General features: G+C 31.9%; 1 protein-coding gene across 1 annotated transcript in view; it reads right to left on the bottom strand.

Moving 5' to 3' along the window:
* The window catches only part of LOC129216451 (endoplasmic reticulum aminopeptidase 1-like), a 47,821-nt gene that overhangs the window by 7,413 nt on the left and 16,650 nt on the right, over window positions 1-23,758 (bottom strand). The window contains exons 4-15 of the mRNA XM_054850665.1: window positions 22,141-22,261; window positions 18,981-19,135; window positions 15,728-15,841; window positions 14,369-14,503; window positions 11,289-11,420; window positions 10,605-10,866; window positions 8,339-8,466; window positions 8,199-8,254; window positions 6,319-6,466; window positions 2,697-2,770; window positions 2,493-2,597; window positions 1,624-1,791 (exon numbers count right to left, since the gene is read on the bottom strand). Of these exons, the coding sequence (XP_054706640.1) occupies window positions 1,624-1,791; window positions 2,493-2,597; window positions 2,697-2,770; window positions 6,319-6,466; window positions 8,199-8,254; window positions 8,339-8,466; window positions 10,605-10,866; window positions 11,289-11,420; window positions 14,369-14,503; window positions 15,728-15,841; window positions 18,981-19,135; window positions 22,141-22,261 (1,598 nt within the window). The remainder of the gene's footprint in view (window positions 1-1,623; window positions 1,792-2,492; window positions 2,598-2,696; window positions 2,771-6,318; window positions 6,467-8,198; window positions 8,255-8,338; window positions 8,467-10,604; window positions 10,867-11,288; window positions 11,421-14,368; window positions 14,504-15,727; window positions 15,842-18,980; window positions 19,136-22,140; window positions 22,262-23,758) is intronic.

Here is a 23,758-nt window from a genome sequence, read left to right as displayed (position 1 = left end):
AAACAATAAAACTAGGACATATTAAAATTACCGTTAAATGTTTCATTGTTTATTTTATATTAATTTTATTATAAAATTTATGTGAGAAAAAAGTCAATGAAAGTTAAAAGATAATAAATTAATGAAACTATAAAACCTACTGCAAATTTGAGCAATAGCACCAAATATCTTCTAATACGCCTATTCCCATTTTTGAGTACTGTTTGATTACAACAGGGGCAAGTACATTAGAGTGCCACAAAGCAACCGCCCAACACAGATTGTTTCCATTTTTAATTATATTCTACTTATTTTTCGTGGTAAAAATTTATGAATAAAACTATTTTGAAGATGTAGCCTAAATATTATAATGAATGAGTTATTTTTTAAAGTAAAAAAGTATTAACAAAAGATCAATAACCAGATTTAACAAGTGAAATCTTATTACTGATGAGGTTCATCAATAGTTTTATCCTCACTGTTGACAGCCGCACACCAAAGTATCTTCCAAGATTTTATTATATTTTTGCTAGAAATTTTTTGCCTATCCCATAAAACCGGAAAAATGAGTGTGACCCATTTTACTCATGTTACATTACTAGACAGGCAGATAAGAGTGTTTTTAATATACACTTACTAAGAAGCTTAAGATTAATACAATTATTCAAATAATATTGCACCACATTTGCTCAACTTTTAACTACCCAAAATATTATAAGCATCTTAAAGCCTGATAGAACATCCATATCAAATCTGAAATTCATTGCTTGCTAACGAGTTGAGTTTAAATTAGGGTGAATAAAAATATAAGGTTTGTTGCCATTTTTTTACTCGACTGTGAACAAATAAAATTCTTGATTTTGCTTTGAGGTAATTTTTCCCCCTTTTGATTATTTTTTTGCCCCCCCCCCCTTTTTTTTGTACTGCTAGCAGAAGACATTTAAGGACTTTAGTTGTATTAATGGCGGGTTGAGTTTAATTTATTCGGGACTTTAAGATTTGCCGTTAACAAAATTTAAGAATCTTTATTGTGACAAGAAATTTTATAATTAATAATTGAACATTCGTCACTTGATATAACTTTTGTTTTTGAGGTAGACCGTGCAAAGCTGGGCAACTCAACTAGTTATAATATAAATTTGACATTCAAAAGCAAAAATAAATTTCTTTTTCAGTAAGTTACGCCTTATAGCCAGGGCTAAGGCATGAAATACACCTCCAGCTCAGTTATTTCCAGCCGAGGACAGCAGTTTTGCGCTTATTAGCACTCATCAGCCCGGTATAGGAAAGTGACTGAGCTGGAGATGGAAAACCTCTTAAGGGAGCCAAGAGTTTCAAACAAACTGGTAGCTAAAATAGAATCAGCACAGACCAGACGAATGACCGAAGCAATGGTTCGGTTCAACTCTAAGATTGAAGGCAAGGCATGTTATTTTCAGCAAGTTACCACCCTATAGCCAGGGCTAAGGCAGAAATACATGAAGTTGGTAAAATACAGAAGTGCATTGAATAGAAACATAATTTGTAGCATTGGTTACAAGTCAAAATAACTACGAACTCTGAAATCATTATAATTTGCACATTATAATTAACATTATCTCACACACACAAAAGATATACAATGAAAAAATTTTGACCACCTACTGAGATAGTTGCCACATATCTTGGGTGTTACCAAGAGCAGTCAAAAGTAAACGCTTCTCCGATGGCACCTGAGTTTCTTGGTACTGCTTCCAACAGAACTGCCATTCCTCTTTACTACCGTATTTCACCCCAGCACCATAAACAACATTTCGTAAATTTGGAGGAACTCTACAAATAACATGAAATAATTTTTGCTGAAGTAAATGAAGTAAAAATTTTCCTTAAAATGACAGCCACAATCAATTTAGTGGTCAAAACGATTGAAAGTAGTCATGTTCATTAATAGCAAAGTCGAAGGGACTAAATGAAAATTTTGCTACAGCTGCAATTTTATTACAAAAAGTTAAATGATGCACATTAAAATATGAAAAACATTGAATTTGAGGAATTGATGCTATTTCCTTATAGCCATAGTTGGCTATAAACAGCCATGTATTCGGGAAATTTTTGGAAATAATTTAAGTTAAATGTATTTGTTTCATATTTCATACATAGAAGTTAAAATTTTAAACTTTAAAAAGGACTATGATTTTAAAATAATCAAAACTGCTTTTGTCATATGTAAAACATTTTTTTAAATAGCAGTGCTCTCATGTAATGTGAAGAAATATGAAACTCGTTAAAAGAGTTTAAGTGAAACTTTACATTGTTACAGAACACACAAGTTACATTTGATGTTTTTCAGAACATTTAATATAGTCAAAAAATAATAATTTCTTGTATAAGAGGTTAGGTTTTTTTTTTTTTTTTTTTTTTTTTTTGAGCTACAAACATAGTTACATTCAAGTTAATTAATGAATACAAAAATCATGATCTTAATTAAAGGATGGAGACTCTACTATTTAGCTTCAAAAGAAAAAAAGAGTTACTTTTTGCCATTCTGCATCCAATTTTGAAAGTATTTTTTAGCCTGGGAAACAGTCAGTTCATCATGAAATCTCATTGATGTAACAAGTACAGCAGAACGCAATTTTCTGAAAAGAAATATATATATATATGTGTTCTTTAAAATGTAAGTAAATGACAGTGCAAATACAAGGACACAAGCAAAATACTTAAAAACATTTCATTACTTTTGCAAATGATCACCTTCATCTTCCCATCCCAGAGTTCCAAGTACTGGTTTCAAAAGTTTCAACATGTATTTCTGCATGAAAATAAAACTATTTAATTACCATACATATGAGAATTAAAAAGTTAAGTACCTGGACGACCGAGCCTCGCTCGGTTTTAAAAGAATTATTTTTTGTCAACTCGTGTTTTTTTAAGGTTCAATACTTTTCCAAATATACTTGAAAAGCTTCACGTTAACGAAATATTAAGCACTACCTTCTTTTAACACTAAAGTACCAAGCAAAGAAGATTCTAAATGTAATTAAATCAACATTTTGCTTTAAAATATCTGATACATTTGTGTCCACTATACAATTTTCTTGTCAGTAATTAAAATATTTTGACCTTGGAGCCAGTTTTGCTATGGTGAAATCGGTTTTTAACCTAATACTTCCTTTCATACTATGATGCGTTTCACGATTTTATCCCAATCGAGATTTTCTTTTTGAATAAGTACTTTTAGTGTAGTTGGTCACTTTACGCCAGAAAATGCTACATACAGCATGATATCCATCAAAACTGATGATCCACAAACCATTCCTACAAATGATAACAACTGTCTCAACAAAACAAACAGTCTCAAGACATACGTTTCTTCGAAATAAAATTTAGATGCGTGATTTAAAAAATATGTTAAACTATTTGAAGTGTAAAAAGAAAATAAATAAATAAAATAAAATAGGACAGTCAAGCAGTAGTTTCACTTAAAAAAGAAAAAAAACCTTACATCGACTTACATAATGCTTTTGAATTTGTTTTCAGCCAAATGTATTTAAAATAAGCCAAAATGGCCAATATCAGCCAAACCTGGCAGCCCTAAGCAAGTTTGAAATTTTAAAGCGAGAAGAGACAAATTTTCATTGTTATGGTTGCAAATCGTCTGCCTGATGCGTCAATTCACAATTTACTTCAAGGCTTAACTCAATTAGACTTTGTTTTAAAAAACTTTTTTTGTAAAAAATCGCCTTTTTACAGAAAAAACACTGATGTGGATGAACTTAGAATGCTAAACTACAATTAAATCCAAAATTTCATCCGAATCGTTAGAGCCGTTTCCGAGATAAGAAATATATATATATATATACCCACAAGAATTGCTCGTTGAAAGATATAAGATGTAAAGAGACACATTAGGGTGGATCAAAAATACATGTAAAAAAAAGTTTCTTCTAGATGCCGGGACACCCCTCAATATTTTTAGACTCGTGGTTAGCAATATACTGGATGAATTTTAGCTTCCTATTTCAACTGAAAGAGAGTGCTCAACCCCCTCCCCCAAACTTCAAAAATATGGAAAGGAGGTTAAAAAATACTTTGAACTGAAAAAACAATGCTACATATTATAATATACACAAGAAATATGCATATACATTGCAATAAAACACTTATTTACAAAAAAAAAAAAAAAAAAAAACAAGTGGGGAAATTAAATATTTCTCAATTTGTGGTATTTTCTATGATACGGCTAATGTTAAATTAAGGGTTCGATGAGCACCGTCTTAAAATTTGAGTAAGAAACTAAAACTTTTACAGCATAATACTATCAGTAAGTGTAAAAAAAGGGGGAGGGGGGTCCTGGACTCTAGCTGAAAAAACGTTTTTTTCGAACCACCATAAGACATATTTATTATGTCATTAAACACTCATAACAAACATGCCCCACTTTCTAAATTTCCTTTTAACATCTATAAAAAAAATTCTACAAGTAAAAATATAAGTAGCAAATATACCAGCAGATCCATTGCCCTCCAACGAGCAGGGCCTGATTAAGATATTAGTGAGTATAGGCCAAATACTTTTTTGGGAACCCCCTGTGCTCAATCTTTACAATTATAGCGAATGACTGCAACAATTTTATCCATTTTGAAGTCCCCTAAATAGTGGGGTTCCTAGGCCACAGCCTTGTTGTGGCCACAGACCCGGTTTTAGATGAAAAAGTTTCAAGAGTGCCCACGAAAAATTGTTTTCTGGTTTCATCACTGCCAAAAAAATGTGATTTAGAAGTATGGTACTGATAAATTTCCTAGGAAATTCCGCCGTACCCTTACTGTCACCAAAGACAGCCTGAATTTGCGCCTTAGACTTAAATTTCGAAAAATTTGGATGAGAGGCATTTGAATCCCCTTCTCTTCCATAATGTCAACAAAGATAACTCAAAATTGCGTGTTTAAAACTTCAACTGTGGAGAATTTTCGGGAGTGCCGCGACCCTTCCTAAGCTAAGGTCACCAAAAATAGCTTAAAGTTGACTCCAGTTTTGAAAGAATTTCAGGAGGGAAACCCAAAATAACTTACCCTCAAAGTCTCCAAAAAATTCCTAAAATTGACCTTTGAGGTCAATTTTGAAAAATGTCTTCGTGGACTCAATGTAAAACTTTTCTTACTTTTTATAAATTCATTCTTTTTCTTATTTAGTAAGTTACCGCCCTATAGCCAGGGCTAAGACAGAAATACATGAAATACACCGCCAGTTCAGTCAATTCCAGCCGAGGACTGCAGTTGCGTGCTTATTAGCACTCATCAGCCCGGCACAGGAGTGACTCAGCTGGAGGTGGAAAAACCTCTTAAGGAAGCCAAGAGTGCCAAACAAACTAGTAGCTAATGCAGAATTAGCACTGACCAGATGAGTGACTGAAGCAAAGGTTCGGTTCAACTCGAATATTGAAGACAAGGCCTTGTCTTGTAGTTTGTTTGGCACTGTTGGCTTCCTTAAGAGGTTTTCAACCTCTAGCTCAGTCACCCCTATGCCAGGCTGATGAGTGCTAATAAGCACGAAACTGCAGTCCTTGGCTGGAATTGACTGAGCTGGCAATGTATTTCATGTCATTCTTTTTCTATTTTTATTTATTTTTTTATTTTTAAGATCAAACTTGATTTAGTAATTGGAAGAGCACAGATAAGGATGTTAAGTATTAGTCAAACTATGCAAAATTCTCTAGAGGGGTGACACATTAGGTTTTTGCACATGGGCGGTCGACACCCTAGGATCGGCCCTGAGGCTAAGGCAGCCTCATTAGAAAGAAGAAAGAAAATATTCAAAATTGTGTTATGGAAGTAAAGGAGTCATGGAAGATGTGAAAAGAAGTCAGAATGTATTTTCTGATGAGGCAAAACCTTAACATTTTGCGCCAATCTTCGCAGTATTTTTTTTTCTCTGCAAGACAGATGTTTAAACTAATTTGTTGTCAATATAATTGAATTAATCATCTAGCTGACATGCTATCTACAAGTATGTGAAATGTAGTTTGTATTTTCGGGATGAGCTAGTGAGAAATTTAACAATTAAAGCTTCATTAGCAAAATTATCTTGTTAATAATCAACAATAAAAGCACTTAATTTAAATAAATTTTTGGCTGTAGATACAAAATCGAATTCAACTTCAATGTAACCTCCCAGATATGGGTGCTTTCAAGAAGATTAAAAAAATTTTGTACAAATATATATCACAATCAACATTCTCTTCAATGATACCAATACAAGAGAATTTTTATCTTTGCCCATAAAAACTATAAGTCATGATACAATAATGAAAATTTTGGAAAATGATTTATAAATAAATTAACTATAAATAGAAAACATTACATGAAACAACGACAGGGCTGCACTTTCTTGCATCAATACATCCAAAATTTCGAGATGTAAAATTGCTGTTTCCCATGGAACGTAATCTTCTTCATTTTCTAAGTATCGAGTGAGATTAAGAGCCAAACCACTATCTAAAATCCCCACTCTATAAGAGAAATAAACGTATCATTACATCATTAAGTACACACAAAGTAATCCGAAAGATAAAACAAAAAAGAATTAAGAGCATACTAATTTGTAACAGAAGGTAATGCACATAAAAATATCTAACCAAGAAAAAAAAACATTAATTTTGATTAATAGACATATTCAATCTAAATTTGTAGCATTGTGTTCATAACTAACATTGGTTAAATTTTGCCATTTAATAGCTTCATACTACACTAATATAAACTAAATATTTCTTTTTTATACACGTTTATCATTACTGCATACATTTTCTTAGTTTGTATATTTACATATTTTCAGTATTTTTAACCAATAGTTTGAAATTTGGTTATCTTAGGAAGAATATTTCTTAATATTTGATAGTTTAAAAGAACATATCGCACCCCAGCAAGTAAAGGGACACAACGCAAAATTTTGGAAAAAAAAATACTAACTATTGATTTAAACTCTAAATTTAATGCTCTCTCTTGCCACAAAACTCAAAGTTAGCTCACATAACTGGTGCCTAGTGGCATAAAAACAATATAATCAATAGTGACACATCATTAAAATTCCACAGCTTAGGAGAACAATTTTCAAATGTATGCATTGTTATAATTTATACAACAAAAACTAACTAGCAAACATCACATCTTAATGTTTTTGAGTGTATAGTAATATTTCTCACCTAATCCTTTAGTACTATTGCCTAAAACCTTGAATTACTCCAATGCTTTTTTTTTTTTTTTTTTTTTTTTTTTGAGCTACGCCACTTTTTTTTTTGCCAGGGTGCAATATGTTTTTTTTTTTTTTTTAAAGTAAATTTGCAGGTGTTCCATAACTTTTGGATCATGAGAAACCACCTAGTAAATCAAAAATTGATTCAGTAATTGCAAATTTTAACTATAGGCATGAGAACAAGCCAATTCCTTCTACAAGTTTGTAATTTTACTTCAACAAATTATTTATACATTTGGTCTAATTTTACTGTAATTATTCCTCATTCGTTTTTTAAATAAACTTTTGCTATTGAATTTTGAATATAAATAAACAATCAACAACATAACAAGTATTATCCTAGCTGAATCTAGAGCCTTTGTCCAGCCTACACCTTTACACAGAAAAGTCCTACCAAGGTTTTTTTCCTCTGCTTATTCAACATTTTTAAAATTATTTTTAAAGTGTCTGAGATATGTTACAAGATAAATATCACAGCAAATTTGTTTTTGTTAAGATTCTAAACAGTTAAAAAACTTCACTAAGAACAAAAATAGTTTCTGTCTATTAGAACAAAAGTCATTTTCACATAACTGCTAAAATTATAAGAATCTTGGTTATTTAATTTGCAATTACCTTAAACAGTAAACAATTTAAAGAAAAGAAAGACAGAATAAATATTATATAAACTGCATACAATCGTTGAAAACTATTTACATTACCTACACATTACACATATAACTTAAATCACTTGGTGAGTGTCCTTATCAGTTCTATAGTTCTATGCATACAAAATAGCATTTTCATTTCTCAACTAAAATTCACTTTTCCAGTGGAAAATTTAGATATCACAAACCTAAAAGCTTCGATATTTTTTATAAAGGTTTTAAAGAGTTCTATCAATGACTGAAAATTCTTCTGACCTACTCACTTCAAGGAATAGAAAGAGTTATATATAATTTTTTTTAGTGACAAAAAATTAGTAAAAGTTTTGAAAAAATTCTGTACCATACCGAGAAAGTGTCAAGGCATCATCCAATAGATTAGCTCGATCTGCAGGCTTGAAAACCTATAATAAAAAAAAATTAGAAATTGAAGGAAAATATGTAAAATGAAAAATATTCAAAATTCTATCCAAGTGTCAAACTCTTACTTTGTGATTGGTTCGAAGTAAGTTGATTAGGGTGTTCCATAAACCTTCATCATACATTACCCTAAAAAATCCAGTCTGGTTAACATTCAGCTTAAGCCATTTTGTTCTTGCAGGCAAAAAGAATTGTCCTGTTTGAAACATAGATCTTTAAATATAAAATGCAACTATTGAAACTATATAAAATATGTTTAATGACTGATATCTATAAATAAACATGCTTGTAAATTCCAGTAAAATATGGCACAATATGAATAAATGTAAACAGTTATATGTACATGCAAGATCCAGTCACGTAACTTCAAATTTTTGGCCCCTCTGCAGAATCTGATTTTGGTCCCCCCCCCCTACAAAGCCTGTATTAATCTTTACTCTTAATACAATTTTTTTGAGTTTGTCGGCCCTTATTTTTTTTTCAAACAAATATATATATATATTTACATATATATATATATATATATATATATATATATGTACAGAGAGAAAGAAATAGAGGGGGTGGGAGATTGAGCTTTTAGGAATCATTAGCAGCAGAAGATCAGAATTCGTTACAATGAGAAGGAAAATAAGTAACAATATGAATTTAATTGTTATAATTCTTTCACAGAAATAGAAGGTTGGGGGAGGGAGGGAGGGAGGTTCTAAAATTCTGATTAAATTCTAATTTATAAAACAGAATTTTAGACAATTTTTGGAAGAAGGAGGTTCAGGGCTCTTAGTCGTAAATTTTTCAAAATTGAAGTCTTAAAAAAGTGACTTTGAAACGCAATAGGAAAGGGTCACTGACTCGCTTCCTGCATTATTTTGATACTAGCAGTACCCATACGGCGATGCCTGTGCTAAGAAGTTAAAAAAAATCTGTTGAACAAAAAAAATCTACTCCACCCGCACCCCTTCTGATGCAAAATGATCACTTTTTTTCAGCTTAGAGGCATACACACCTTTTCAAAAGACCTATTAAGTCTCGATGGAATTTAAAACTGTTTGACAAAACACATAAAATATTAACAGTAGCTTTAAAACTCAAAATAATCCTTCAACTACATAGTTCATCGCTTAATGCGCCATGTAACTTTGATACCGTAACCCTGCCCTTTAGCGAGTGAAGCGGTTCTTTTCCCCTGCAATTTAAAATGTTTTGCAAATGAACAATGCTATAATAAAAACGTTGTAAAGAGCAATCACAATTGAATAATACGACAAATCAAATTATTTACTTAGATAAGTAACTATCTTCAACTATAAAAACATAAACAAACATTGAAGAAATAAGGAAAACAAAAAACAATAGAAAAATCCTACAAAATCAAATTATGTACCTGAACATCAAAAAAAAAAAAAAAAACATTCAAAAATATGTTTGCTGATAACAACAGTGTAGCATGGGCTTGGTTCCTTGCAGCTATTGACACTGTCCGCCAGCGCCCTCTCGAAGAGTTAACTTACCCCGCTATCTATTAGGAATTCATAGCACTAAGCTTGCCCCACCACCTATTAGGAGATCATAGAACTAAACAATTAGTTAAACATTTAGTTTGAAAATTACAAATATTGAGGTCAATCTGATTTCAAAAAAAAACCTATAGCCTTCCTCAATAAATGGACTATTCAACACAAAAAGAGTTTTTCGATACGAACCATTAGTTCCTGAGATTAGGGTGTTCGAACAAACTCTTCAGCTTTATATTATTAGTTAATTAATAAGAAAAATAAGACAATGATACATTTGTATACATTTTTTTTGCAAATCATTTTAACATCGTTTAGGTTTTTCTGTGAAAAGTATCCTCGAGATTTGCCATATGGCTGACTCAAACCTATGCCCGCATCTGCAGGTGGAACCACCGTGGCTACTCATTTCCTGCATTCCAAGCATTCATTATTCACTCCTGTTTGTGAAAATTGCAACACTATGAAGGAAGCATCATAGTTGAATGAAATTTAATACACAGTTGAGTGATAATGGTACAAATAAATAATTACATTTTCAAACCAAAGAAACAATAAAAAGAGAGATTTACTGTTGATGACATCAGCGTTATTCAATCAGTGAATTCGCTGTTATATATATATATATATATATATATATATATATATATATATATATATATATATATATATATATATGAGGATGGAAAAAAATAAAAATAAAAAATAATTATGCAAAAACCTTAGTGTTTTTTTTTTTTTAAATCAGTGCAAGACTTGATAAACACCTTGAATATGAACAACCAAACTCAAAGCAAAAATATGCATTTTAATATCCTACCATCTGTCATATTAAGCCAGAACATGTTCTCCTTGTCAGATTGATCTGTAATGTATGTAACAGGAACAAACCATTTATAGCCATATGGTGATAAATCTGAAGGAGCTGCATCATCATATTCAGGGGGAGTTAAAAGAAATCTTCTTTGTTCCAGTATTACTAAGCGATGTTTAAGTCTTACAGTGATGACAGGGTATCCTTTTTGACGAGTCCAAGTGTCCATAATTTTTGATACATTTAAATGAGTGCTAGTCAATGCAACCTGAAAAAGATTAAAATGAATGCTTAAACTTCAGTTTCAACATATGATACTTCATTTGATGCTAATTGGAGCTTAAGTCATGAAGAAAACCTTTCAATAAAATCTTCATAAGCTCGATTTTTTGCAAGGTACAATTTTTTCTATTCTTTTTTTTTTCAATCAATGTTCAATCAAACATCAAATATTACATTAATTACATAAACATCTATTTCAAGAACTTTTGTCTGCACCAAAAATTAGATTAAAAAGCTAATAGTATATTTTAAAGTAAAGAAAGTATATTTTATTTTATTTTTTATTTTCTTTCTTCTTCCTTTTATGATGCTGTTTTAGGTAACTAAGTGGTATATGAAATGGCAAATTGAAAACCAGTAGGCAAAATTGTGCTTTTCAAAGCATTATAAGTCTAAGCAAACTCATACCTGGGTAAAGCAATCCCACAAATCTTCAGTTTGAGCGTTTTTAAAGCGATATTTGTTCAAATAAACACTAAGACCTTTCTTCAGTGTATCCATGCCTAAGAAATTTTTTAACATGTAAAGAATTGCAGCTCCCTATAAAAGAAAAAAAATTTTTTTTTCAGTAAACAAACAGGGAAAAGATATGCCAGATACAAAGAAAATCAAGTAAAACTTGATGAAAGTATTGTTCTAGATAATAGTAGAACAAGAAAATAATAATCTAATGATGCTTATACATCACAAACAAATCATACTGTTCTTATCAGAGATATGTCACTACGAATCTCAGCTGATGATTCACCATGGAAATTCCATGAGCGATGTGAGATACATAAAAATTAAAAAAAAAAAAGAAAGGAAGATACAAAAAGAACAAACAGATATTAGTTTTGTAGAGAAATTAGACAATTAGGTAATTTGCAAGATTTCAACTGCTGCAAACTACTCCTGCTTTTATAAATCTGTAGTGAGGGAAAATAAATGTTAACATGTAGCAAGCATCTTAAACACTGAAAGAATTGGTAGTTTTAAAAGCTATAACAAGGTAAAATATACATATGTCTTTATATACATATATATATACACTGGTGGACAATTGCTAAGGACAGATTCCAATGGGCAATTTAGCGCGTAAAAAAGTGTAATTTGATGCCAAGCCAAATGATGATGATGCCAAATGATTGCAATGATGATAATTTATTGAGCTCTGAAATCCAGAAGGTGTTGAAAAGTGTTCAAAGGACGAAATGGTCATTTTGGATTGAATACTTAAAAGTGAATAAGTGTAATTACCGCCCCCAGGGATTTTGGCGTAAGATGTCAATATGGGATATGGCCACCATGGAAAGCCATGCAAGTTTTCACACGTCATGTGATGCTTAAACAACATTATCCAGCAGCTGTTGGGGTAATTTATCCCATTCTTCTGTCAGCACGGATAAGGGTGTCCTTGCTTATTGGAGGGCGTTGTCGACCAGCAAGACTGCTCCCCAAAGCATCCTAAACATTTTCAATATGATTCAGATCTATAGAACATGGTGGCCAACCGATGGGTTGAATATTTTGAGTGAGCTAGACGCTCTTGGATGGCAATTGATAATGACATGTTATGTTGCCATCCATGAACACAAACAGCACTATACCCCCACAGTACTACAGAACACATGAACATGAGGCAGTAGAACAATATTAATGTATCACTAGCTGTTATATTGTTTTTTGGAAGCACACAAGAAACGTACAGCCATTGCTCATAATCCTACCCATACCATGACACAACTTTCAGGATACTAGTCCTTTTCTTTTATGTTTGCCAGCTTGCATGCTGTACCACTTTCATGTCAGGTTAGTTGTCGTCCACAATTAGACAACAGATTGAACCTGCTTTCATCTGAGAATAGTACACAAGCCCAGTCGACTTCTCTCCAAATGTGATGCTAAAGACATCATTACAAATGAGCAAAACACTAAGTTGTACACAATGGGATGTACAAAACAAGCTGACTAGCGTATAGTCTTACTGCTTGCAAACGTCTGGCTACAGTTTTTTGGGATATTTGCTAGCTAGTAGCAGCAGGAAACTGCTTTGATACCTCAGTAGCTGTGTTGCGCTGGTTCCTTTTCGTTGCTAGCACTAAGTACCAATCTTCTGTTGAAGTTGTATTGCGTACACGACCTCCTTTGCTACACATTCCATTTGTGTGAAATGATTTCTAAACTCTAAAAACAACCCTTTGACCGACGTCGAACTCCCTGGCAACATCTAAATTTTTCTGCCTTTCTTCGATGTTGCCAAGCACACAGCCACCCATAAAATCATCTAAGGGATGTCGGGAAGACATACCAATAAATGCAAGTTTGTCAGTTGATTCTTTCCCGTCAAACTTTGCTTTTGAACAAAAATGTTCATCATGTGACCAATCTTTTATATCACTTATCAGTGCTATCACGTGACCAGCAACGTTGTGAGTCTAAAACTTGCATACTCACAACGCATCTTAATGTGTCCTGAACTTATGCTCATTTCCATATTTCCTTGCCTTCCATTTTGTGGTTGCTAATGCAGCTATTGACATCGGTCCTTAGCAATTGTCCACCAGTGTATATATATATATATATATATATATGCATAAAGAAAGTTTTTTTAGTAGTATACCAACTGCTCCAGCTCTTCAAAAACCTAGCAGTTACTGCCCATTTTATTTTATGCTTTCATGTTCATATTGTTCAATGGTTTTTCGATTTTATATTGTTGAGATTCTGTTAAATTTCTTGTTGTTGTTTCATACACTTAAAATCCTGCTGCCCCCGAGTGTGGCACTAATAATTAATAATATATATATATATATATATATATATATATATATATATATATATATATATATATATATATATATATATATATATATATATATATATTTGAAAACAATAAATAAATAAGTTACTGTTAAAATAAATAAAATCAGAAAACCGAAGGAACAAAATATAAGGTTAAAAGTTATTTAATATACTTTTTATCTTTCTAAAATTGATTGGGCATCAGGGACGTGCACAGAAATTTTGGGGCCCATCACAAATGACTTTTACGGCCCCCTCCATACCAGTTACCCTTAAGTCCCTACATATATTTCACCTCTCATTTTAAAAATCTCGGGGTCCCCTTCAGGCTCGGGCCAACAGGTGAGCTTTCTGGCAACAGGTGTCCTATGCATGCCCCCTGTTCCCAGATTGGGCATGCATAATAGAAGTCACTCAGGAGATTTACTCCATTGAAGAAACTTTCCTCCTAAATAATGCATGCAAAAATTATAGCAAATTATTTTTACAGCAAAAAGCAATGCTATCACAATTAAGAATTAGTATTTAACAAAATATAAATTCTTTTTTATCTTTACAAATTTGATCTGGATAAACAAGGTTCAATTGTAAACTAAAGAAATGTTGATAAAATATCACTCAAGGATACAAACCATTTTGTTTACATTTGAAAAACAAAGTGTAATTTCTTTACATTAAACTAGAAGAAATGCTTTTAAATCTACCTTTTTATATGAAATGGCGTCAAATATTGCCTCAATTTCAACAGGATCATCAACATCAGTCATAACAGGATGTGAACTTTCCAAGCTATCTAAAGACATTGCATCTTGAGTAGTGCTCACAATGAATTGATCCATCTGAAACAAATTTCATAAAATGAGAAGTAAAGACATAAAAGATATTTCTTTTAGTAGTACTAATCTAATGTTGTAATAAAAAGTCACATTAATACTGTTTGACCATGAAATGTATGGAATGGGCAGATGATTCCATTTGAATGAATCTAGCACAGGGAGAAGGGAAAATAGTTATGGGGATATTGATGCACACTTTTTATAATGTTACTAGTGCCTTATTAATTTATTGCATTCTCTAAGTTGAAAATGAGGGGAAACAAATAGAGTTCCTGTGGGAGTAATAAAAAAAACATAAAATGTTTTCATTTTGTCCCGAAATGTAAAAGAAAAATTGTGAGCTCAAAATTTCAATGTAAAAAAATATATTAATTAATTTTTGTGGTGAGAACATAGATCAAATATAGTTTTAGACGTAAAATTCTTTGCCATGAACAAATTGTTCTTCGTACAAAACTGTGTCTAAATAATTAAAAAGCAAAAGCATACTATAAACTGAATGTTTGCCCTTCCATATTATTGTTGGTCAGACTGTACTGTCATAAAAAAAAACTAAATTAAAATTTTTCCGAATAATTTGAAGTTTGGCAAACATAGCAAGAAAACTAATTTTTAGAGCAGTGTTTAAGTTGAGCTACAGGATATTGAAGTTATTTTTGTGATACAGAAAATTTATCACACATGTTAAGATCAGCTCTATGTATTTATATTGCACACAAGATTCTCAATTACACTCTGAAAAAATAAATTAACTTGCAATCAAAACTCCACTACAATAGACATGGAGCTCCACCTAACAGCAATAAGGAATACTCTGCCTGATTAGGATGGAAAAATAAGAGTGGATCCTAATAAGGATGGAAAAGGTTCCATCTAAAACCCCACAGGTGGTACACGTTATGGGTACATGCTGAAAGTCAATTTGAATGGAAATTTATGAGAGTCACATTTGCTGTGAGATAGCTTCGGGAATTAGTCTTTATGTATGACACTTATTACAAAAGGATTAAAATTTTTTAAAACTTGTACACAACAGTTAGAGGCTAACAGTAAGTTAATATTTGAATTCATAAAAATTTGATTTGAAAGTGACATTTTGTTTAATTTAAAAAATCTCATGCATTATAGGATCACAAATTAATTAAATCCAATGACAAAAATCAAAAGCTAATATAATGCCATAACAAAGAGCACAACTACAAAAATTAAAAAAGTTTTTTTCATTACCATTTTCCATTCAGGTTCAACATGATTGGTTCCAAGATACTCCATAAAACTTGCAAAACCCTCATTTAACCATAAATCACTCCACCACTGCATAGTAACAAGATCACCAAACCACTGAAAGAATAAAACATAAAATTAATGTACAGTTATAAATTGCATTGTAAAAGTTCAACTAGAACAAGATTCTCAGTCTTATGTTACTAGCTTTGCCAAAATTTATCAGTACCCATACTTGATAGGCACTTATGCTCAATTAAACCTTGTATTGGAAAAAGATTGCTTCAAAGAGGCCTGACTTAGAAAAATTCTTTAATAGGTATTTATTTTTTGGTAAAAAGAGATTAAAAAGTAGCTTTAATAGAAGGGATGATTTTTAATGATTGAAAATCATTTTAAGACATTTAGTTTTTTTTTTTTTTTAATAGTCCATTATTATGAACAATAGGTAACTTCAAAAATTTAATGGATGCAGGTTTAATATTCAAGATATTGGAGTTGATATACATGAAAGAAAAAAAAGTTTACTGAATATATTTGGATTCTTACAACTTCATTACAAGTTTTAAATAATCAGTAAAATAAAAAAATGGATAATTTCACACAATTTTACTATTAATTTTAAGATATTATTTATTACACCAGATTTACAACTTTAAAAGAAAAGTTTCATGATCAATGCAAATTTACGAACTGCAATGTTCCTAGACATATTAGAAAATTAGTCATCAGGGCATAAAATATTCAGGAAAGCAGAAAGTAATGACTTAATCCAAAGCAATACAAATAAGCTATGATATTTAAAAACTAATAGAAAGTGTTTATCAACAGTAAGCAGTTGAGGGGGAACAAAAGAATTCCGCTCCATAAACTATTAATTAACAGGAGGAAAACCTTTTTTCATGCTTTTTTTCTTATAAAAGCTAATAATGAGTAAGTTACATACTTTGAGGAAATAAAATAATTATACATTAAATATCCTTGGTGTATACTTCATTCTCTTTTTAATTAATTAAGTATACTAGATTTGAATTTTATTCTGAATCCTTGAATCTTTATCCCAAATTAAAATGTCATTAAGATTTAGGAGCATCATTTCTATTCACTACTGATTAAAATCTAAAAACATATTTTATATGAAAGCATTAAGGGGGAAAACCAGTTTAGACAGATCAAAAAGTCTACTTTTTTTATGTCATAAAATGCTAGTAAAACTATTCAAGAATATGTTGCCAAAATTTCAGTTAAAAATTAAGAGTAGTTCTGATGCTATGAGCACTTAAAGTGACGGTGGAAATTTGAACACTTTTTTTTCAAACGAATTTTTCTCGAAACAATTTTTTTTTAACCGGTGGGCATTCTAGCTCAAAAAGTTATTGACCAATTGTTCTGGAAATTTATATGAATATTCTTTATTCAATTATAGGGGAGAGGAGGGAGGATTGGGACACTTTTCACATAAATGATTCTTATTCATAATCCTCTACTTATTCATTAATGCAAAAGCTCACACAATAAACTTGCATATTGTAACTACATTTTAAAAATATACACAATCTTTAAACATTTTATTATTTTCATACTTGACTAATTAGAAATTTCACGAATTTTATCCCATTCCTCCCTCCTGGGTGGGAGGAGTGGGACATGAGTATGGGAGGAGTGGGACACATTTGAAAATTACAGAAAAATTAGCGAATGTCATAATTAGAAAGGTCCACATTAAAAGAAAAACACAAGACTGTGCTCTACTTGTCCCACCAACCAATTGTGGTGGAGGTAATTTCATGATAATATCTGTTTTATCTATAATGCTACAGTTATCCTGTTGAGGAAAATTAAAATTTCATGTCCTTTCTCATAAATTTTGCATTGTAGCTTTCAGTATCATAAATGCTATCCACCCTTGCAACATAGTTAGGGGGGGGGTTAGCAATTTGCTTATTTTTGCTGACAACGGGAGGAGGGAACGTTTGAGTGATGCTTACGTAAGACAGTTTCAAAAATCTTAAATTGTAAAAAAAAACTAGAAAAAAATTTCAAATGGCTAAGTTCTTTTAAAATTGTGGTCTAAGAATTTTTCTTAAATAAGGAAATTAAACAAGCATTTTTTTTAAAAATTAAGTCTCAATTTTTTTAAATTGAATTTTTACTGTTAAGAAAAGTGGGGGGGGGGGGGTTGCTATTAGCTTATGTTATTATTTCTGGGGGTTTGCAATTTGCATATTTCTGCTGACAAGGGGGAGGAGAGGTCAAAAATTGATAAAAAACATGCTTACATAATATTTGAACAGCCCCTTTACAGAAGGGACATATTTATGGGGCATGTCCCATTCCTCCCTCTACACATTGCTTCTAAAAAATAACTTGTCACATAAACCATGCTGGTTTTAGGCTTAATTAAATTGCAGGTAAGCATACATTATGTACTTAAGATTACAATGATAATATATTATGTTAGTTTCACAAATTACATAAATAAAGAAATAAAACTAAAAATAGATTAGAAACTTACTTTGGAGGTGAGAAATTTAACTTTTTCTATTAACTGAAACTTCCTGCTGGATAAACTACAAGTATGAAACAAAAAGAAGCTATAAACAGGCCCTCTAGTGGTCAACCTGACAATAAAATAAAGTGATTTTGCCATAATTTTAGCTGTCCCACTCCTCCCACTGTCCCATTCCTCCCTCCTCTCCCCTACTTTATATGAACCTAACTCTTTAATGATATTATTAATAAAAATGTTTTTTTAATGCAAGAAATGTGAAAAAAAAATGGTAGAAAAACTTGACATTGTAATCAAACACCTCAAAAACGTGCAATTTTCAACTTTTTGGATCACAATTAGATTTATATTCTTAGGAAATATGTTGTTTAGGAGAAAGAAAAATTGTAACGATTACAGACAAAATTTTTGGCTTCCGTAATGCCCACCAGCAACAAGCTCTGATGGCAACCACCCACGGAGAGCTGATTCTAACTCCACTAATTCCAGTGGAAATGACTTCAAAAAATTACAAGGTGTACTTCAAAAGATGAATAAAATATCTGCCAAATTTAAAGAAACTCTGATAATTTCTTTCCTGTTAAAAAAAAATGCATGAAAAACACTAAAATTTCAGCCTCCTAAATTGGTTTCCCCCTTTAAAGTAACATTCGAAAGATTTCAGATGGAAGAAAAAGTACTAAAAAGCATTAAAACATATCTTTTATGCATGAAATTGTATTACTATAAGAAGAGAAATGTACAAACTTGATGAGCTAACTCATGTGCAATGACTGTGGCAACATGTTCCTGACTTTCACTTGAAGTTTCTGATGGATTGTACAAAATAGTTGTCATGCGAAATGTTACAAGCCCCCAATTCTCCATTGCACCAGGTCCAAAATCAGGTATAGCTATCATATCTGCATTAAATGCATAACAAAAAGAGTAAAAGCAGAAGAATTAATTTTAACACAATTAAAATTATGAACAATAATCAAAATGTCAAAAAGAATTTAACTCAAAAAAGGAAATATTTTTATTTTAATTTCATCTTATAATTAATCAATTTAAACGTGTATAGTAGGGGAGACCGGGGCAAGATGACAAGCCGGGCAAGATGACAAATGCCTTAATTTTTCCGTTTTAAACTAGGTAACTGCATCAACTGCATGCTACTGTCTCTCGTATCCGCTGTTCGTTCAGCAATAGTATAGAGACGATGAAATCGCCATATTTGTATTAGTTCTGAAGCTCTGATTGTTTACCGTTGCCACGATATAACTTTTATGCATGTGTAAATGAGCTCTGCTGCATATACATACAAGATATATCGTGTCTCTTGAGTATTTATTAGTAACTTAGTTTAAATACAACCTATTACCATTAATATATGTCAATTAATCGCCTTCTGTTATGGCAATGGAGAAGAATCAGTTCAAACAGGCAGTCTGGGGCAAGATGACGAGCTTGCCTATTGCTCGTGTTTCGGAATTTATTAAACTAACTATGTTATCCACTTTATTAAATTCCTGTGAATGCTGTCTGTTTGTCCATGCGACCTTGCGCTTCTCCTCTGGGGCTAAAGGACGCATTGAATCAAGGTAGGTATCGTTCAAAAGTGGGTGACCAAGGGCTATGTATAAACTAGTTGACCAAATGACTAATTGAATGAATTAAACCAAGCAAAGAATCTCCTGCTCTGCTGATTATTGACAATCGTAAATCTCACAAAGCTTTGCAGGCTATCTTATATCGCAGTGAAAAAACATTATCATAGATGGGTTGCCATTTCACACATCCCATCGTCTCTAGCTCCTAATACGTCATTTTTCTGCCCATTAAAAACCTACTATTGCCAAGCATGTGACAGCTTTATGGTCATTCATCAAGGACAAACTATCACAGAAAAAAAATATTGGTGAGCTTTTGAGCACCGCTTGCTTCAAAGCAGCTATAATTGGAAATGCCGATAAAGGGTTTAAAGAATGAGGTATCGAGTCTCATAATTTTCTTGTTTTTTAGCGGCCTATGATGTTGTTGGCTCTGAAACTGAATAATAGTGCTAATCCTCAGACCTTGGGAGTAGAAAACAAACATATAAACTCTCCAGACGAAGCAGAAGTTATGGCAAATGCTGATTCCGATACACCAAAGAAGCATGTTATGTTTTTGATTTCAATGAATTGCCTAAAGCAACACAATGCGAGAAAACAAAAACTGAAGCTCAAACAGACATTACCGTCAAAGAAATGTCAGAACAAGGAGCAAAGCGGAAAAAAATAATTATTTTAAAAAAAAACAGAGAAAATAAGCTCGTAAAGCTAAAAAGGGAGTAAAAAAAAAAAAAAACCGACCGAATTCCTATAGGCCCAAGTCTATTAGTGCGAGCCCGTATCCATGCCAAGCAATGCAGTTGCAACAAATTCAAAGAATAGTGTTCTAAGATGCCTTGCTTGGAAAGTGGAATTTTGAGACCCTCCAACAGAAGAATGGATCCAGAGCTGTAAAAGCCAAGAGTGGTGGCATGAGGAATGTTCCAATCATGAAAATGGTATTTTTATTTGTGTCTATTTTTAGCTGCAGAACTTAACACTTGAACATTACGCTACAACGAATTACGCTTACTTTGATACTTAGTAAGATGTTAAAACACAGTTATCATTTGTAAAACTAGGTAACATATTCAAAACATAAAATATGTTCAACCTTTTTCAACGTTGTCATCTTGCCCCTAGGTCAAAGTCATCTTGCCCCAGTACTGGGGCAAGATGACGATTTGTTAAGGTTATGAAAAAATAAAAATATCCTTCGTTATTTTTATTTGAAAAATTAAATGGCAATATATTTAATACTACAAAGGACTACTCTAACAGCTCATGTAAAATTAATTTTTCTATCCTTAAAAATAAATTAATAAACCACGAAAATTGTTAGCATAGTCATCTTGCCTCGGTCTTCCCTACACAAAATTCTGTTTTTGATTGAACATTTTTACATAAATTAAAATTTGATTTAAAATATAAGTTCAAATTAAGTAATTTATTCTTTTTTATGAGTCATTTCGTTTTAATATGAGTGATCCAATACTGATTTTTTCTCCCCAATAACTGATTTTTAATTATTCATTTATTTATTTATTCAATGAAAACCAAATTTTATTTGAAGCAAAGAAGTGAACTTCTACTTTCTATGTGTGCTACAATACATAGCTGAGGCACAAATAGCTTCCATATAACAGATATTGAAAGGATCAACAAATACCAGGCATCAGTGCACAGGCGCGGCTAGACTTTCAGTTCTAACATTTAAAAGAATGAAGATAATATTGTATAACATTCTCTACAACTCTATAATATGAACTGGCTGCTGATCCCCCCCCCTCTCTTGCTTATAAATCTTTATACAATTTGTCAACCCATAATTGTCAATCATAATCTCCCACTTTGTCAAGTGCATAACTCTAGATCAACTATGCAGTAGAATCTACGCAGTAAAATTTGCAGACATATACTACATTAATAAAATTTTCAAAAAGCAAATAAATTTGGATTTGTGATAGTATTTAGCAGTCTTTACATAATTTTCCACAATTCACCTGTTACCAAAATAAAAAAAAAAATGATTTCTCTGGAAATTATCATTCAAATTTTAGATTGTCCATCCACTTTTTACATTGAAAGTTTGGCATTGTGCATCATTTTAGTTTATGATTTTTGATCAGTTTTTAATCTGATTTTGTTTTCATTAATTTAGTTAATGGGTTCAAAAAGAAAATAATTCATTTACTTGAGACCAGTTTAGACCATACTTTTTTTTTGTATGTTTAGACTTCTGAGAGTATTGACACACCAACTTCAAAGAAACATGTCAAGGGCAGTGCTGTACCAGTGTTGGTAGTAGCTTATAAAAGTATTTTAAATCTTACCCATTTTTGGTAAGGGATAACTAATGTTAAAAAACATCTGATAAAAGTGTAAAACACTAGCAGCTGTGTCAAGAGCAAACTGAGCTTCTTCAAGTTGCTCAGGAGGAACTGCAACACGAACCTAACAAGGAGATAAAAAAATAAATTAAGAATATTGCATCAACACACCATCCAGCAAAACTTATTATACATATTGTCGCCACAGAGCAACAGGACCATCTTATTCCAGGAATGACACTAAGATATCCTACTGTTGCTCTGAGGCGATGATATGACAAAATATGTAATAGGCACAGGTGTTAATAAATAATGCAGTAAAATTTAAATTTATCTTATTCCAGAGACAATCTAAAGCAGTGGTCCACGAACAATTTTCATGTGGTCTGTGAAATGTGGTCTAATGAAAATTAATCTATATCATTTTAATAATTGTAATTGAATTTGTTAAAGGAAATTTTTGGATTAGTCTCATTTTCCCCTAATGTAATTGCTGTGAAAAAAATAATTCCATCGTCAGGGCCGATCCTAGGGTGTCAGCTGCTCGTGTGCAAAGCCCTAATGTGCCGCCCCTCAAAGAGTAATTTGCATATTTTGACTAATCTTTAACGTTCATATAAATCTTTCTTCAAATTTGTGTCAAAATTTGATTCAAATAACAAAAAAAAAAAAAAAAAAAAACGATGAATTTATAAAAAGGAAGACAAGTTTTATAGTAAGAAACGCCTTAGGTACAATTTGTATCTTTGAAGAAAGTAATAGATATACCAAAATTTACTAGTCTGTCTGTACCATTTTACAGTCTGTCTTCGGTGGCATCAGAAGAAGGACGGAGGAGAGGAAGCAGGGAGGGGAGGGGGGAATTATCCCAGAAAATTATCGAAATTGGCGTATGAAAAATTGTTTTAATTAACCTTTGGTTGTGTTTGGTTGCAATGACTAAAGAGTTGGGTATATTCATGGTGCATGGAAATTTTTTCGAAATTGACGTTAAATATCGCAATTTTGGGAACTTTTTCAAGACTTCATGGAAAGTACTAATGCAAGCTGAAGTTCTTTCCTAAAATTCTTTCAAAATTGAAATCAATTTGAAGCTATTTTTTGTGACCGTAGCTATGGAAGAATCGGCACTCTTCCCGAAAATTTTCCAAAACTGAAGTTTTAAACAAGCAATTTTGGGCTATCTTTGTCGACGTTTCTAAAGGGAGGGAGATTCAATCGTCTCTCATTGAAAGTTTTCGAAATTGAAGTTTAAAACACAAATTTAGGCTGTCTTTGGTGACGGTAAGGGGATCTGGTGGCTTTCCTTTGGTAATTTCTCGGGACTATTATTTTAAAAACCCACTTTTGACTATATTTGAAAACGATAAGGGGAAACGTGAAAATATTCCTAACCGAAATACTTTTCGGAACTGAAATCCATTTTAGGCTATTTTTGGGAAGGAAGGATTTTGGGGTTCCGAAGCGGATATTTCTAAAAGCACAATTTTATACTATCTTTGGTGACGTTAACGAAAATGGGAAGCTTCGGCGGATCTTTCGGATATTTTTCGATATTAATATCTGAAAAATACAACTATAGACTTTTGTCCACCTCACTTCGACAATTGATGGGCCCCAG

The sequence above is a fragment of the Uloborus diversus genome, chromosome 2, assembly GCF_026930045.1.
Source record: "Uloborus diversus isolate 005 chromosome 2, Udiv.v.3.1, whole genome shotgun sequence".
Lineage (NCBI taxonomy): Eukaryota > Metazoa > Arthropoda > Arachnida > Araneae > Uloboridae > Uloborus > Uloborus diversus.
Note: the sequence above shows the minus strand (reverse complement) of the source record. Positions and strands in the feature narration are given on the sequence as shown.